Source organism: Barbus barbus (genome assembly GCF_936440315.1).
Source record: "Barbus barbus genome assembly, chromosome: 46".
Taxonomy (NCBI): domain Eukaryota; kingdom Metazoa; phylum Chordata; class Actinopteri; order Cypriniformes; family Cyprinidae; genus Barbus; species Barbus barbus.
The window spans coordinates 7,885,231-7,901,541 of NC_136724.1; the positions used below are offsets into that span (position 1 = coordinate 7,885,231).

Consider the following 16,311-nt stretch of genomic DNA (forward strand, 5'->3'; position numbering starts at 1 on the left):
ATGTCTTCAGTAAAGACTGTTATTTTGAGTTACATCCTCGTCTGCGAGTTCCTGTGTCCTCCTCGTGTGTGCACCGTGACAGAAGACCACCCCTTCACCCCGTATGGTTTTTCAGTTTTTTTAGAAAGTCTTTGTTTTGGTATCTGTTCCTGTCTGTCCCGCGGCAAGGAAGTCGCCACTCGTGAGTCCGCTGGCCGCGAGCCCTCCAGCCCGCCGATCGCGGGAGTTATCCGCCGCCGATCGCGGCTATGCCAATCCAGCCGCTCACTCCAGCCTGCCGTTCGTGGGAGATCACGCCATCGTCCGTGGCTCACCCAGCTCAGCGTTCGCGGGAGATCACGGCGCCATCCGTGCGGAAAGCCAACCCACCGTCGGCGGCTCCTTCACTTCACGCCGCCGTCCGCGGCTCGACCCCAGCCTGCCGGATCGCCGCTGTTTCCTAGTTCCGGCCAGGAGTGCCGGTTTTGTTGTTGTGTCCACAGGAGCAGTTTTAATCTAATCTAGTCTTGTCTTGTCTTGTCCACGGAGACTCGTTGAGGTCAGGCGGCTCCTCTAGTCATGGCCGAGGAGGCCATTCCCAGCCACCTGCCCCTCTTGTCGCAGAAGTGGAAGCGGTTGCTGAGGGACCATGTGAGGGCCTCTGATTCATGTCATGCCCAGGAGAAGCCTCAGCTTCCGAGCTAGCCCAGGAGGGCTTCCTGTTCCTGTGGGTTGTCCTGTCCCAGTCCTGTCATGTACTGTTCTGTGTGTCTAGCCCCGGAGGGCTCCTGATACCCCCTAACTTCCCCAGGGAAATTTTTGGGGCGGGTAAAAGGGTTCCGGCTGTAGTGGCCGGGACGAGGCCACGGCCACGATGACCACCTGCCATGGCCTCCTGAGCTCCTAGCTCCACCATGGTCCGTCTGTCTGTTCCACTCTGCAGGTCCCCGTCCTGTGTTCCTGTCCGTGTCTGTCCTGAGGGGCCTCCAGAGCGCCCCCCCCCCCCCCACCCCCCACCCCCCACCCCCAGTGGAACCGTTAAGGCTCGGGACGAGCCTTTCGGGAGGGGGGAGTTATGTCAGTCCTCTGTCGTGTCATGTGTTCCTGCCTCTTGTGTCCATATTTGGTTTGTTTCCTGTCCTTGTTAAATGTAATCATTAGTTAATTCTTGTCCAGCCGTGTTCGTCTCATTGTCTATGATTATCCCATGTATATTAGTCCTGTCTGTTCAGTTAGATTTCGGCTGGTCAACTCGTTACTCCCCGGTGATCCTGTCTGTGTCAGCCTTGCCTTGTCTTGCCCTGCCTTGATGTCATCAGTAAAGACTGTTATTTTGAGTTACATCCTCGTCTGCGTGTTCCTGTGTCCTCCTCGTGTGTGTACCGTGACAATAACATTATCAGAGAAACAAGTGTTAATGACAAATCCCCTGTGTAGTTTGTACTGGCTACTGTTTACAAGCCACCATATAGGCTTTATTAAAGAATTTGCTGATTTTCTATCAGAGTTAGTGCTGGCTGCAGATAAATTCTTAATTGTTGGTGCTTTTAATATCCATGTTGATAATGAAAAAGATGCATTAGGATCAGCATTCATAGACATTCTGAACTCTATTGGAGTTAGACAATATGTATCAGGACCTACTCATTGTCGAAATAATACTCTAGATTTAATACTGTCACATGGAATTGATGTTAATGGTGTTAAAATTCTGCAGCAAAGTGATATCTCAGATCATTATCTAGTCTTGTGTAAACTCCATATAGCTAAAACTGTATATTATACTCCTTGTTATTTATTCAATACAGTGGCTATATTATTGAAAAATAAAGCTTCAACAGGTGTTGACATTTCCCAACAGCACAGCAGTAATAACTTTATGAACTACTTTACTTCCAAGATCGGTACTATTAGAGATAAAATTGTAACCTTGCAGCCGTCAGCACTGGATCTTAGCACTGCGTTCTACACTAAAGAAAAACACAACATTATTTTGAATAGACTAGTAAACTTTGTTGGTATTAGTGGAAGTGCATTAGCATGGTTCAAATCCTACTTATCTGACCGCCATCAATTCGTAGCAGTGAATGAAGAGGTATCATATCGATCACAAGTACAGTATGGATTACCTCAAGGCTGTTACTTTTCACGCTTTACATGTTATAACCTAGAACATTGTCTAACACTTGATGGCTGCTCTGTCAATTCTTCGTCATCAGTTAGGAACCTAGGTGTCTTATTTCATAGCAATCATTCCTTTGAAAGCCACGTTTCAAGCATTTTTAAAACTGCATTTTTCCATTTAAAAAATATATCTAAATTGAGACCTATGCACTCAATGTCAAATGCAGAAACATTAATTAATTCATTCATGACCTCAAGGTTAGATTATTGTAATGCTTTATTGTGTGGTTGTTCTGTTAAAACACAAACTCCAGCTGGCCCAAAATGCAGCAGCTAGAGTTCTTACTAGAACCAGGAAGTATGACCATATTAGTCCGGTTCTGTCAACACTGCACTGGCTCCCTATTAAACATCATATAGATTGTAAAATCTTGCTAATTACTTATAAAGCCCTAAATGGTTTAGCAACTCTTGGCAACTTGATAATACCTAGAATATCAAAATCAACTGCATGAGGCAGATCCTTTTCCTATTTAGCATCCAAACTCTGGAATAATCTACCTAACATTGTTCGGGAGGCAGACACACTCTTGTCAGTTTAAATCTAGATTAAAGACCCATCTCTTTAACCTGGTTTACAAATAACACACTAATACATTTCTACTATTCAAATTTGTTAATGGATTGTTAGGCTCCATTAATTAGGCTAACTGGAACTGGGAACACTTCCCATAACACCCTTTACATACATACATACTTGTTACATTGTAAGAAGAATGGCATCTACGCTAATATTATTCTGTTTCTTTCTTATTCTGAGGCCACCAGATTCAGTCTGTATCCAGATCAGATGGTCACTGCAGTCACCCAGATCCAGTCTGTATCCAGCCCAGATGGTTGATCAGCACCTATAGATGACCTCTGAATGCCCTGAATGTCTGCGGAGATCAGGACAACTAGATGAGCCCCAGAGATATATCCCCAGTGAAGATCTCATCAGCTAGACGGCCATCGGGACAAGACCACAGGAACCAGATGAGTCCTCTGCATAATCTGACTTTGCTGCAGCATGGAACAACCTGCTGGTTCGTCTGGCCAGAGGAGAACTGGCCCCCCGACTGAGCCTGGTTTCTCCCATTCTCCATTCTGTCACCGATGGAATTTTGGTTCCTTGCCGCTGTTGCCTCTGGTTTTCTTAGTTGGGGACACTTAATTTCCATCGATATTATCGACTTGTTTGCACAAATACTATTTAAACTGAACTGAGCTGGACGATGACGTCACTGAATTCAATGATGAACTGCCTTTAACTGAAAATTGAGTGTTTACTATTGTCCTTTTGCATTATTGACACACTATTTTCCTATTTCATACTGTAAAGCTTCTTTGACATAATCTGTATTGTTAAAAGCACTATATCAGTAAAGGTGACTTAACTTGACTTGACTATGCTGATGAGGAACTCACCAGCCACACTCCTGACACAGAGCCTAGCCAAACACCACCCCGCTGCACAGAGCATCAGCCAGAGCCCACCGCAGACAGAGAGCCGGGACAGGAGCCTGCCATGACCAACAAGCCATCGCTAAAAGGAGCAACAGAGCTGAGGATCGACCCAGAGCCAGAGCCTTGCATGATGTCTGACCAGGTGCATGAGCTGGCAACATGGCACGTGATGGTGGATGTAGCAGTGGAGAGCGAGAGCGTGGAGGAAAGCCCCGTCCACTGTAACACGGCTGGGGATGAGCTACCGCTGGACTTTGATTTATATGCTGAAATGCCCCCACTTATTCCACCTTCATCATTGTCTTTCAGCCACATTACGACCATGGAGGTCTGTTTTGAACTGTTAGTCTGACTGGAACTGCTGTTTGTCCCATCACAACCATGGAGGTTGGTTTTGAACTGTCTGCCCTCCCTGAACTGTCTGTCTGTCCTGTCACAACCACGGAGGACATTCCCCTATCCGTCGCACTCCCTGGCTCCTTCCTTCATCGGCTCTTTCCTGACTCCTTCCTATGTCTGCTCCTCCCTGGTCATCTCCTCCACCTGCACCTCCCTGGATGTTGTTTGTTGTCAAACAAACTCCTGGTCATCCGTCCACCTCCTAAGGCCCTGTCCACACGGAGACATGTTAGCTGTATACATGAAAATTTTGTATTGTATTGACATTTCGTCCAGATGATCTGGTGTTTTGGGAGCTTGAAATCGCTGTTTTTTGAAACCGGGTCCTGAGTGGATAAATCTGAATACTACACCTTTCAGAGTGGATAAATCTGAATACTACACCTTTGCGTTTTCATGTGTAAAGCCAATCCGTTTATTTTGTCAAACGATGATGTCATCACCCCACGTCTCGGCCCTAGTCAGACACTGCTACGTCATGTAACAGCAATAACAACATGAACAAACATTGAACGACTGTCTTTTTATTAACTAACATTAACAGAGATTAATAAATGCATTGTTCCATGTTCGTTTGTATAGAGCGCGCAAGGTTTATGCGCATAGTCCAAGTCTTCTCCGTTTTTAGTGTATCTCTGTGGCAGAATTACAGCACCACATACTGGTCTGGCATGTATACTGCATAGTTTTGTGTTGGTTTCATGGTTTTTCATGTGTACGCATATATTTCTCGAGATTGGATAGGGAAAGCTCTGGCTTCATGTGGATGTGGCCTAAAGCGCCTCCTGCATCTCTCCACCAGGGTGCCATCCTTATGCCAGTCCTTTCACCATCCCTTCTTCATCTCCTCATCCTCATTTTTGGTATGAGGAGTTTGTTCCATTTTCACTGAATTGTTGTCGTGGTTTCTAATTTGAGTTCTTCATTATGTTCAGGTGTGTCTCCTTATTTACCCTCATTTGGGCTTTGTCCAAAACCCCACACTTGCGGTCTTGGCCACTTGAGAGTGCATGCGTGCGACAGGAAGTAAGTGTGCAAGACTGTCCCAGGTCTTAAAAACGGCAAAGCGCAGTGCCCTTAAGGCACACTTAATCCACACTATCTCAAATACCGCTCCGGAGTGCTATTCGAGGCTAAGTGTGTCCCATCATGCATCATGTTCTGGAAATAAATCGTGAGACTTTTTGTCGAGATCTCGCGAGAGGTCACGCAAATCTTTTCAATGTAAGTTAAATATTAATATAATAATTAGATATTACAAATAATTTGGTAGAAAAACTGTTTTTACGTTTTATTGGTGCAAAAATGAGTAGTGGTGATATTTATTTTGTAACATTTGTAACTGCTTTTTATAATTTAATTAGAAGCACCACAAATTAAAATGATGTCATGTTATATGAACAGACATTTAGAAGTTGATTTTAACCTCTTAAGTTTTTGGAAAAAAAATAGTTTTTGTTTCATGTCTTTAAATTGTTTAGAGCATTTAGAATGTAATAATAAAAAAAAAAAAAAGATATTTCATTCAAAAGTTATGCTATGTCCTCGGTTGAGGACATCGGGACTCAATTTCTTTGAAAAACTAAAAAAACATGAATGAACATGCATGGGCAAAAACAATTGATTTTTTTAAATCACCAATACATTTTTAGTTTAAGATTTTTCTTTTTTTTACTAAACTTTGTATAAAGATGATTCTCAACTATGTTATAACGGAATGATTCGATATACCTTTTGTCTTTAAGCGAAATGTGTGTAAAATGGCCATAAATGGGTTTTCTCATTATATACAATGTATCTATAAACTAAATCTAATTTGCTTATTAATGTGTTTTTGGGGCAACATGTAAAAAAAAAATAAGTGTAATAATGGGAGTAATAATTGACCAGATTGTCATAATAATATATATTATTTTCATAGAATATTGAAATATAATTTATTTCAGTATTCATTTGTTATGTCTCCCAAAATGCGTAATAAACATGCTTTTAATCCCGGTGTCCTCATATGAGGACATGTATAAAATCAACGTCCTGTTTTGTAAAAAAGTCATATTTTGATTTGAAACCCAATAACATTTTCCTGAGATGTTGATTTATGACACAATTCAAAATTAGACAGATTTAAATGATAATTACAAAATATTATCATATTTCCATAAGAGTGTCACTAAATTAATTTCAGACATTTTTGAAGACCAAGGACAGGGAGTGGTCATGGTGAAACATCCAATCATTTGGTACCTCTGAAAAGTACTCTGTACAGGACATCCAGTGGCATGTATAGTCCCAGAGAAATTCACTAAAATATAATGTCCTCATATGAGGCCTCAGGGTATTAAGAGGTTAAAAATGCAAAGTATTAAAATAAATTAAAATTAAAATAAATCTATGTAAACACTTGAATTTTTACAACACTATAAGTGTGTCCCATCAGGTAATGAAAAGCTTGACACACACTTGTGGTCTTCATCCTCACTTGAACATCATTTAAGTAGTCAAGTGGTCAAGTGCAAAGACTGCAAGTGTGGGTATTTGGACAAAGCCGTTTGTCGGGTCTTGAACATGTTACACATATTACAACCTTCCCTCTATGTAGATTTGCCTATCTGTGGATTTATTAAAGACTGTTTACCTTCATCTTTGTCATCTGTGTGTTTAGAACATGGAAACCCATAATATATATAGTCAGGAGCTGCTACTGGGTTTGAGTAATTAATGGGTAATTTAACTCCAGTCTAAAATAATTATGTAATATTATTTGTGTTATATTTCATCTGCAACAACATTATGGATTTTTGTGAAGATATATCCGTTTTAACAGCATGAACTGTACAATAGCAAAACAGACATGGTTGTCCATTAAGTATTAAATGCATCATTATACAAAAACGTGAAAAGAGTTCTCTGAATGAAACCCCATGTCTGGCAGATCTTTCTGTAGTATAAATGAAATGTGGAGTATAAGGATGTTAACTGTGACGAGATGATTGACAGGTCAGTTTATAGTGACAGTAATAATAGTAATAATATAGGTCAAACAAGTACACACACTGTACATTGCATATCCTGATGCAGTTGAGTCAAATTTAGGTTGACTTGTCAAGGTTTATGATGCAATGCTGGTTTCTATCCTTCAGATGGATCAAGGGATTTTTTTTAACTCATTGATACTGTGGAAATTTCAGTACACAATATGGGTGCTATATAAAATGTGTTTTAACCATACAGTGACTTATGATATAGCTATACACAGTATTTTCCTTAAGTGACACTGTATTATGTATTTTAAATATATTTATGCTCCTTAAATGGATAATTTGGATTGGTGCCAGGTTACCCTGACATCAAACCTTTGTAACCTGGATTCTTCAGCAGAGAGTGAACAGTTACAGTGTATAGAATTAACATGAAATTATAAGCAATGAGAACTGTTCAGAGTTGTATAACTCACATGCGGTAATAAGAGGTCATTTCTGATATATAAAGTACATTAAAAATAGAATTACAATGATTTTTTTTTTTCTACAGGATTTGAATAAAACCAGTCAATTTAGATGTTAATAACGCATAAAGCAACATAAAGCAAATTTGTTAGTTTACCTAACAAAACATTTTTACAGCATGAGTTTAGAACTGCAGTGATGTAGTCAGTACATAAACTGAATAAAGTTAAGTCATAGATAGACAAAATAATACAGTGGACAAAATAATACTTGAATAATACACGAAGAGAAATACAAGTAGTGTTTTAGGGTCGGATGTGATTTTACTAAAGCACTAGTTTTCTTGATCACTCAGCTTCCACCGGCATTTTAAAGTTCTCGTCAATGAGAAAATCCCACGCAAAACATGTATTACATATGAAGATGGCGGTCCTTACCATATCTCCTAGTTCCACAAAACAATACGGGACAGCTGGAAAATGTAGACCGATCGAGACCGCCCGCTCCTCTGCTGTGGAATGAATGAGTTAAAGAACGAACGAATGTGCGTCCGATCCCGAAAGCGCTGTAGAGTGACGCGAGGTGGCGCGGTTCTGCTAAAAGTGTAACGGAAGTGAGGATGACCAATAAGAGCTCAAGTCTTGGCTGTTACGATGACATGGACAATCAGATGACGGGTTCACAGTCTGAACCAAAGCAACCCTGCGAGGGCCCTCATGGACTTCAGAAAAGAACCCAAACACCCCGAAAAAAAAAATTCCAAACGGTAATGCAGTAAATATAATGAAAGAAAACTATTTGAATGGTTTTATTGAATTTCTCGTTCTCTCGTAGTTTTCTTTTTCTTCCTTCCCTTCTTTCTTTCTTTCTTTCTTTCTTTTTCCCCAAGTTTTGAATAACCACATTCTCACTATGTTCACAACTTTTCTGTAAAACCCCATTGTGTATCTGAGAGATACACCCACTTATAAAAACCCATGAATGATGTACATTTTCATATGTAAAACCCAGTAAATTATTTCAGATGCAGCTCAGATCTACACATGCCCCTGCAGTGCCCCAAATACTGAGAATAGGGCTATTCATGTTTGCATAGTCTGAAACACAAACAGAATTTTACCCTTCCAAAGGGCAGTGTTTGAGAATGACCTGCATGCCACTCTGAATTCTTTGTAAATTTGGCTTATCTTAATTCATTAAATAAATTTTTAACAATTTCTGCAGTACACCATGTACACAACAAGCCTGGCTATTATCAATAGAAATTATTAGTAATCTGTAAATCTGTAAAACTTTTACTAAAATATAGGCCTACACACTTTATTAATAAATATTAACTGTTTACCATAACAAATAAAAATAATAATAATAAAGATTTAAGCTCTGATTTCAGTATATCACATTTTTCACCCACGAATAGTTCACCCACGAAATTAAAATTCTATCACAATTTACTCCCCCTCACATCCTTCTATCATCTCTGCTTTTAATACACATGTATGATTTGCTGCCATCTAGTGTATATCTAGGAAGTTACAACGACACAGATAGGTGGCAGATGATGTATCATAACTTTTTTTTTTTTTTTTTTTTGTCATGAGCATGGACAATGTATGGGCATGGACACCCTTAACTGTAACATGGAACAAAAATAGTGCCTTAAGTCCTTTTAGGTCTTTTTCTCCCCCAAAAACTTTGGGGAGAGACTTTCTTGTTCTATCCTCAAAAACTTTTTTCTCTTGCATTAATGTAAATGACAAAATATTTCCCTGATTTCCCTTATTATTTATTAAATTGTTTATTTATTATTATTATTATTTGTGAACTAGCATGTAAGCAGTTTCGTCAAAGCCTAACTTATCTGACAATTCAGACAACTGTGTCACCTATTCGTCTACTTGGGCAATTACATGCTTGGACACCCAAGCTTGTAATATATTTTATATATTATTATTTTAAATATTTTTATTTTACTTGGACGTTTTACACAGTAAAAAAAGGTAAACGCTCTCTTTATTTTCTTTATCATAATTGTAGTTCTTAGGTTGCTTCATCCACACATAAAGCTGGCTCAGTAAGTCAGGCTGCAGGATAGTGTGATAAAAAGAGATGTTCTTTTTGATAATCCCCCTAATTGCACAATGTACAGTTACATAAGACAGAAAGAAAGAAAGAAAGAAAGAAAGAAAGAAAGAAAGAAAGACAGAAAGAAAGAAAGAAAGAAAGAAAGAAAGAAAGAAAGAAAAGACTAGATCTGGAAAAGTCTATTATGACTAAAACTGGTTTTAAAACAAAACCTTTCAAATTTGTTGTCAAAATCATTATCATTCATTATCAATCCACTGATAAGGCAATGTCTGTTCAATAAGTTTCACCTGCTGCTATGTCACATCACCATGTGGATGCACCTGTTCCAACAGCAGACAAAAATTGCTGATCAGGCATTGTCTTATCAGTGGATCCTTTACATAAGCTTAAAGTCCGTGTAAAGTCAATTTTGAGAATTGTTTTTTAACACATTATAAATGTTTATAACGTCCATTCAAATGCATTGCTGAAACATGCTACAAAGACTGTGAACTATGTAGTACTTAATTGTGAAGTTAGACTGTTAAACAGTTTTTCACCATTTTCATGTTCAGGATTTTCTGGGTGGGGTTAATATCATGACTCGATGACGAAACAGATTCACTGAGCATGGCCCCTCCCCTAACACTATTTATGAGAGGTGTTTGACTTGAAGCAGCACTGACTGCACAGACCGATCAGTGTGTGTCAAAGTACAGTGAACGCTATAGAGAGCAGACGGTTCCTTATGCTTTCGGATTGCTCTCGCGGTACTTTGTCAACATAAACCGATCGATCTACACAGCACTGCTTCAAGTCGAACACATTTAATAACTAGAGTTCACTGTTGAATTAAGTGCGTCTTTTTTAAAGTATTGAGTGTCAACCAGACATTGGTGGGTGGAGCTAGTGTAAATAGTGTTTGCCAACAAGCACGCTATTTGCACTTAATAAACACTCCTAATTTTTTTTCTTCCCCTTGCTTGGGTCCCAAGTGTGCATGGGCCCCTGGGCCTGGGCCTGGGCCCGGGCCCATGCCCATAATGCCCACTGGATAATCTGGCCCTGGCTAACGATATGTACCACTGTGCTGTATCAGATAAGCAAAGCTAGTATTGGTCATCTATGACCATTGATACTTACCAGTAATAGAAAATAATAAGTGTTGATCAGGCATATGTCACACTTGTTAATATCCATCCACACTAACGTTGCGTGATATAGTGGTTTTTCATCACCCCAGGAGAGGGTGATTATCTTATGCCATTGGTATAAGATAATCAATATTGATATTTTGTCCCTATCTCCGATTCAGAGCATACAGACAAGTTGTCCGCTGGGCCTATGGCATTCTGGGCAGCCCTTACCTGCATGTGTTGTATCAGCCATTAGAAGACAGTTTCCAGAGGAAGGAGGACCTTTATAAAGGTTTTGAATGGCCCCATTTTGGTGACAATCAATAAAAAATAATCACAATCACAAATGTTATTAATGTATAAAAACCTGTTTATGAAGTTTAAATCAGGTATGTATCAATCAGATCTGCATTTATGGTTTATTCAGTTTTTTTAATATAGCACTAAATCATAACAAAAGTTATCTCAAAGCACTGTTAATACTGTTAGATCATGCCTCCATGCCAGATAATTAAAGGGTTAGTTCACCCCAAAATGAAAATTATGTCATTAATTACTCACCCTCATGTCGTTCCAAACCCGTAAGACCTTCGTTCATCTTCGGAACACAAATTAAGATGTTTTTGATGAAATCGGAGAGCTATCTGACACTCCATAGACAGCAGCACAACTGAAATGTTCCCAGGTCCAGAAACGTAGTAAATACATCGGTAAAACAGTCCATGCGACATCAGTGGCTCAACTTCAGTTTTGCGACACTATGAGAATACTTTTTTTTGCACAAAAATAACATAACTTACTCAACCATTCTTCTCCCCCGAGTTAAGTCTTCCGGCATTCTGGAGAGTACCTCCAAAATTGAACGTATTTGACGTAAGCAGCATTGTTTACGTTCGGGGGGAAAGCGCGCGCATGAACGAATCTGCGAAATAAACACTGTTTACGCTTAGGCAAAAGCATGGGCAACATTTGATTCAAGTCAGGGGGGGCAAGAAAAAAATAAAAAATAAAATAAATAAATCATATTTTTCGTATGTAGCCTATGCATCAAAACAATGCGCAACTGTACTGCAACGTATTGTGTTAATACAGTGCAATGAAAAATAACCTGAAGAGTTTGCCTGCATTTACTAAACTGTGGAATGTTGACTCTTGCTGCCGATTTGAATGACGATGTCTCCCGTTTTAAGTGTCAGTTGATGGCCTTTTATTTTTAACCAGAAATGTGCGTGCTGATTTTCTGATGTTCATTTAAGTTTGAAGAGGTGACACTTCATTGTGTGAGATGCGAGGAAAAAATAAACGATCAGTCGTAGGACTATTCTGTCATAAATCGCATACCATTCATTTTTTAACTTTCTACCGTCCGTTACTAGAAATGAAATTACTGGTTGATATGTCCTGATCTCAATAAAGTTTACACACGCTTTTAGTCCGTGAATTGGATCTCTCTCAGGACGCATGCTGTCTGTGGAAATTTGGCCAGGACTGGTTCCAGAATAAATCACTGAGGCATTTTTGTCCCATCCATTGCTTATCACTGATATTTAGAGAATGAATCCTACATCATTCCCGAAACTTTGCAGCATGTAGGTGTCTGAAAAACAAAAGTTTTATTCAAATTCTGAATGGATTATAGCCTAGAAAACACACAAAGTGCGCTCCCTTTATTATCACTAAAAGCATCCATCATCAAAGTTCATCGCGGTCTCACAAAATTCGGTTATTATCAAATTCTCTGAACTACACAATAAATCTCTTATTTACATCACATCTGCACTTAGTTACTCATGAGATAATTCACAAGCGTGCAAAACTCCAGCTCTTTCAGCGGTGAGTGAATTCTGAAAACTCAAACGTATGTGATTGGCCATTGCTTTAAAGAAATCAACAGATATGTCTTTGATTGGCTGCATTACTCAATGCTGCAAAAACACGTTAGATAGTTCGCCAAATCTTTTAATTGATTTTGGTTTCGTTTGAGGGTATGTAGCACCATCTTGCTGCCCGCTAATGTCACCCATGGGCGAAAGCGTGCATGTGCGTTGTGATACTCACTAAAATGGCGGACGACGTAACTTGGGGGAGAAGAATGGTTGAGTAAATTGTTATTTTTGTTTTCTTTGCCCAAAAAACAGCACAAATTCAACATGTACTGTTATACCAAAACTGCTACAAAACAACATCCCATAAACATTAAAAAACAAGTTTCCATAAACATCCCGTCATATCTTTTATTCATGAAGACAAATAGCCCTGGAAACCACACAGTCATAACAGTCACAAGACTAAACAATGGTAAAATATTATAAAAAACAACAATATAATATCAAATAAAATAATTAATATATAAATGACTATAATGATTATTATAAATGATTATATGATTAAATGGAATAATAAAACAATTAAATGATAAATGATTATAAATTAATGAAAAATAAATGAATGAATATAAAAGAACGTAAGTAAAACAACACAAATGTATGGTTGCGCTCTTACGGCAAAACACACACAGGCTGCATTTGAGGATCCTCAGATCCTTTAATACCTAACTCAAAACACAACATTGCAACTGTTAAAAAATATATATATGTAGATGTAACCAAACATATACTACTAAAAGAAAAATATACCATCTGACTCATTAAAAACATTTAACAATCTTTTAACATCCGTGCGGGTATCACACTAACATATTGTTAACGTGTGTTAAATCGTGAATGCTATGCTAGATAAATGCCAACAGCCTCATCCTTGTTGATCCTGTGAAGGGATCAGGAAAGGGAAGCAGGTGAAGTGGAAGACAGTGCTGCATTCTCATAGAGCCTGTGGTGACCTGGAGTATTCCACTCTCAGAGACTTCATGAGGGCTGATGCTAGGAGAAGGAAGCAAAAGTTTAGATCACATTCATTTCTGACTCATGGTCTGACTTACTTATATTTAGGAACTGGCTGAAACTGCTAACCATGTGATGGCTTTTCCTTCACAGGACGGACTACCCAGCCACCTTTGCGGAGCCCTGGGTAGCGAACCGCATAACACCTCACCATCACTGGTTGAAGACTAGGTTTTTTTTCCTGTTTTTTTTTTTCTCCATTCTGCCATCGATGGAGTTTTGGTTGCTTGCCGCTGTCGCCTCTGGCTTGCTTAGTTGGGGACACTTATAATTTCCAGCGATATCATCAACTTGATTGCACAAATACTATTAGAACTGAACTGAGTTGGATGATGACATCACTGAATTCAATGATGAACTGCCTTTAACCTGTTAACGTTCACCAGAGCGACCTCGCACTGAACGATCTTTGTTTGCATGTGTCATTGTTTTCTAATAGAATAAATGAAACGGGACAAAGTTAATCTTGTCAAACTATATATCATTCTGAGGGTCTAAGCCTCAAGCATCGACAACAGATCGCTGTTTTTCGATGGAAAGCTTATAAGGAATGAGTGGCACAAATTTGCTACATTTGTGTAAGCAGTACACATCCAAACACGCAGAATAAAAAAGCAGTACGTACCTTTATCATTGTAATAACGAGCCACAAACGCGTCCACTGCTGAAATCCCAGTTTAGTTAGAGAGGTAAGGGTCCACAGAACAACATCCCAGCGAGCACTTTTAGTCCAACGAAACAATAACGTAGTAATAAGGATGAATATTAATTTGTTTACATTTCATTTCTTCGGGAGAGTTATTGTTCGCGTCCGTTATGGAATAAATTAAAATTAAGTGTTTACTATTGTCCTTTTGCATTACTGATACTATTTTCCTATTTGATATTGTAAAGCTGCTTTGACACAATCTGTATTGTTAAAAGCACTATATAGATCAGGGGTGGGGAACGTTGATCCTGGAGGTCCACTCTCCTGCAAAGTTTAGCTCCAACCCTGAAAAACCCTGGGAAAAAAATACCTAACTGCATCCTGAAGACCTTGATTAACTGGTTCAGGTGTGTTTGATTAGGGTTGGAGCTAAACTCTGAAGGGACACCGACCCTCCAGGATCAACATTCCCCACCTCTGGTATAGATAAAGGTGACTTGACTTGACTTGACTAGACAGAGAAGAGAAGTGGTCCAGTAATACCCCAGTAGTTAGATGTTGCGACTTGGACACCTCACCTCTCCAAGATACCTTGAAGGAACTGTCTGAAAGGTAAGAATCAGACCACTGTAGTGGGTTACTGAGATGCCCTTTGCCAATAGGGTAGACAGGAGAATCTGGTGGTTAACCGTGTCAAAAGCAGCGGACAGATCCAGCACAGATTAAACAAGATAAGTATTGAAGATTTGGAATCCGCTCTTGCCAGTCTTAGGGCTATAACAACTCAGGACAAGGCAGTCTCGGTTGAATGTCCACTTCTGAAACCAGACTGGTTACTGTCCAGGAGGTTGTTCTGTGTGAGAAAGGCAGAGACTTGGTTGAACACAGCTTGTTTCTAGTGTTTTTGCAATGAAAGGAAGAATGGGAAAATGTATTTGTTTATTTATTTAAAGTCTGTTTATGAAGTATTTACATAGACGTTTAATGTGGAAGAGCCTAAAGAGTGCACACTGAGCTTAATTGGAGTGGCAACAATTTTTAATAAATTTAATGCAATATTCATTAAAATGACAAGATTTTGCAAAATATATAATCTAGGACATGTATTAAGTGTATACATATTTTCATACGTACAACTATTATTAACAATGACTATGAAATTATGCTTTTTCTTATTGATGTCACACTGAAGCTGTGTGATTTTCATAGTAGTGCACCCTTTACGTTCACCTTATAATAATGTGTGACCCTGGACCACAAAACCAGTCCTAAGGGTAAATTTTTTTAAATTTAGAGTTATACATAATCTGAAAGCTGAATAAATAAGCTTTCCATTGATGTATGGTTTGTTAGGATAGGACAATATTTGCCGAGATACAACTATTTGGACATCTGGAATCTGAGGGTGCAAAAAAAAATCTATATATTGAGAACATCGCTTTTAAAGTTGTCCAAATTAAGTTCTTAGCAATGCATTTTACGGTTTCACTTTATTTTGATGGTCCATTTAACACATTCTGTTGACATTAGTAACATTGACATTAGTATCATAAGTAACATTGCACCTACGTTTCTACTAACTCTCATTAGAGTCTCAGTAGTGTCTTAGTAAACTGGTAGAGTTAGAATAAGTTAGCATGTACTTGCAGTTACTTACTATTCTGCCCTCGCATGTACGACGTCTGATTTGTACGGCTAGACAGATAGTTAACAGCAATGAAGAGAAACTTCGTAAATCTTGTTGAGGATTGATGTCTTATCTTTTGTTGCCTTTTTTCTTCCTCAGTTTTATTTCTCAAGTTTTTTCCTCATTTAAGTCTGTAAGACTGAAAGAGTAAACAGAAAATAAACATTACAAAAGTGTAACGTCTGTTGTCTTTTTTACACAATAAACTACAGACGTTCTTATTGCATAGAAATTAAACAAACATCCTCAGTAACACCAAACTATCTGCTAGACTGTTACCTGTATAATCTATATGAATCAACAGATGTAAATAAATCAACTAATTAATCTGAGGCGAAGCACCGCGGCTCGTTGTTGAGCAGATAAATCAGTGAGTCGGAAAACAAAAGACTTCAATCTAGAGCCTACGCGATGAAAC

General features: G+C 38.8%; 1 protein-coding gene across 1 annotated transcript in view; it reads right to left on the reverse strand.

Annotated features, from left to right (window-relative positions):
- The window catches only part of LOC306865138 (very long chain fatty acid elongase 2-like), a 64,502-nt gene extending 56,475 nt beyond the window's left edge, over positions 1 to 8,027 (reverse strand). The window contains exon 1 of the mRNA XM_079409541.1: positions 7,892 to 8,027. Coding sequence (XP_079265667.1) covers positions 7,892 to 7,894 — 3 coding nt within the window. The 5' untranslated portion in view covers positions 7,895 to 8,027. The remainder of the gene's footprint in view (positions 1 to 7,891) is intronic.
- Positions 8,028 to 16,311: the final 8,284 nt, after the last annotated feature.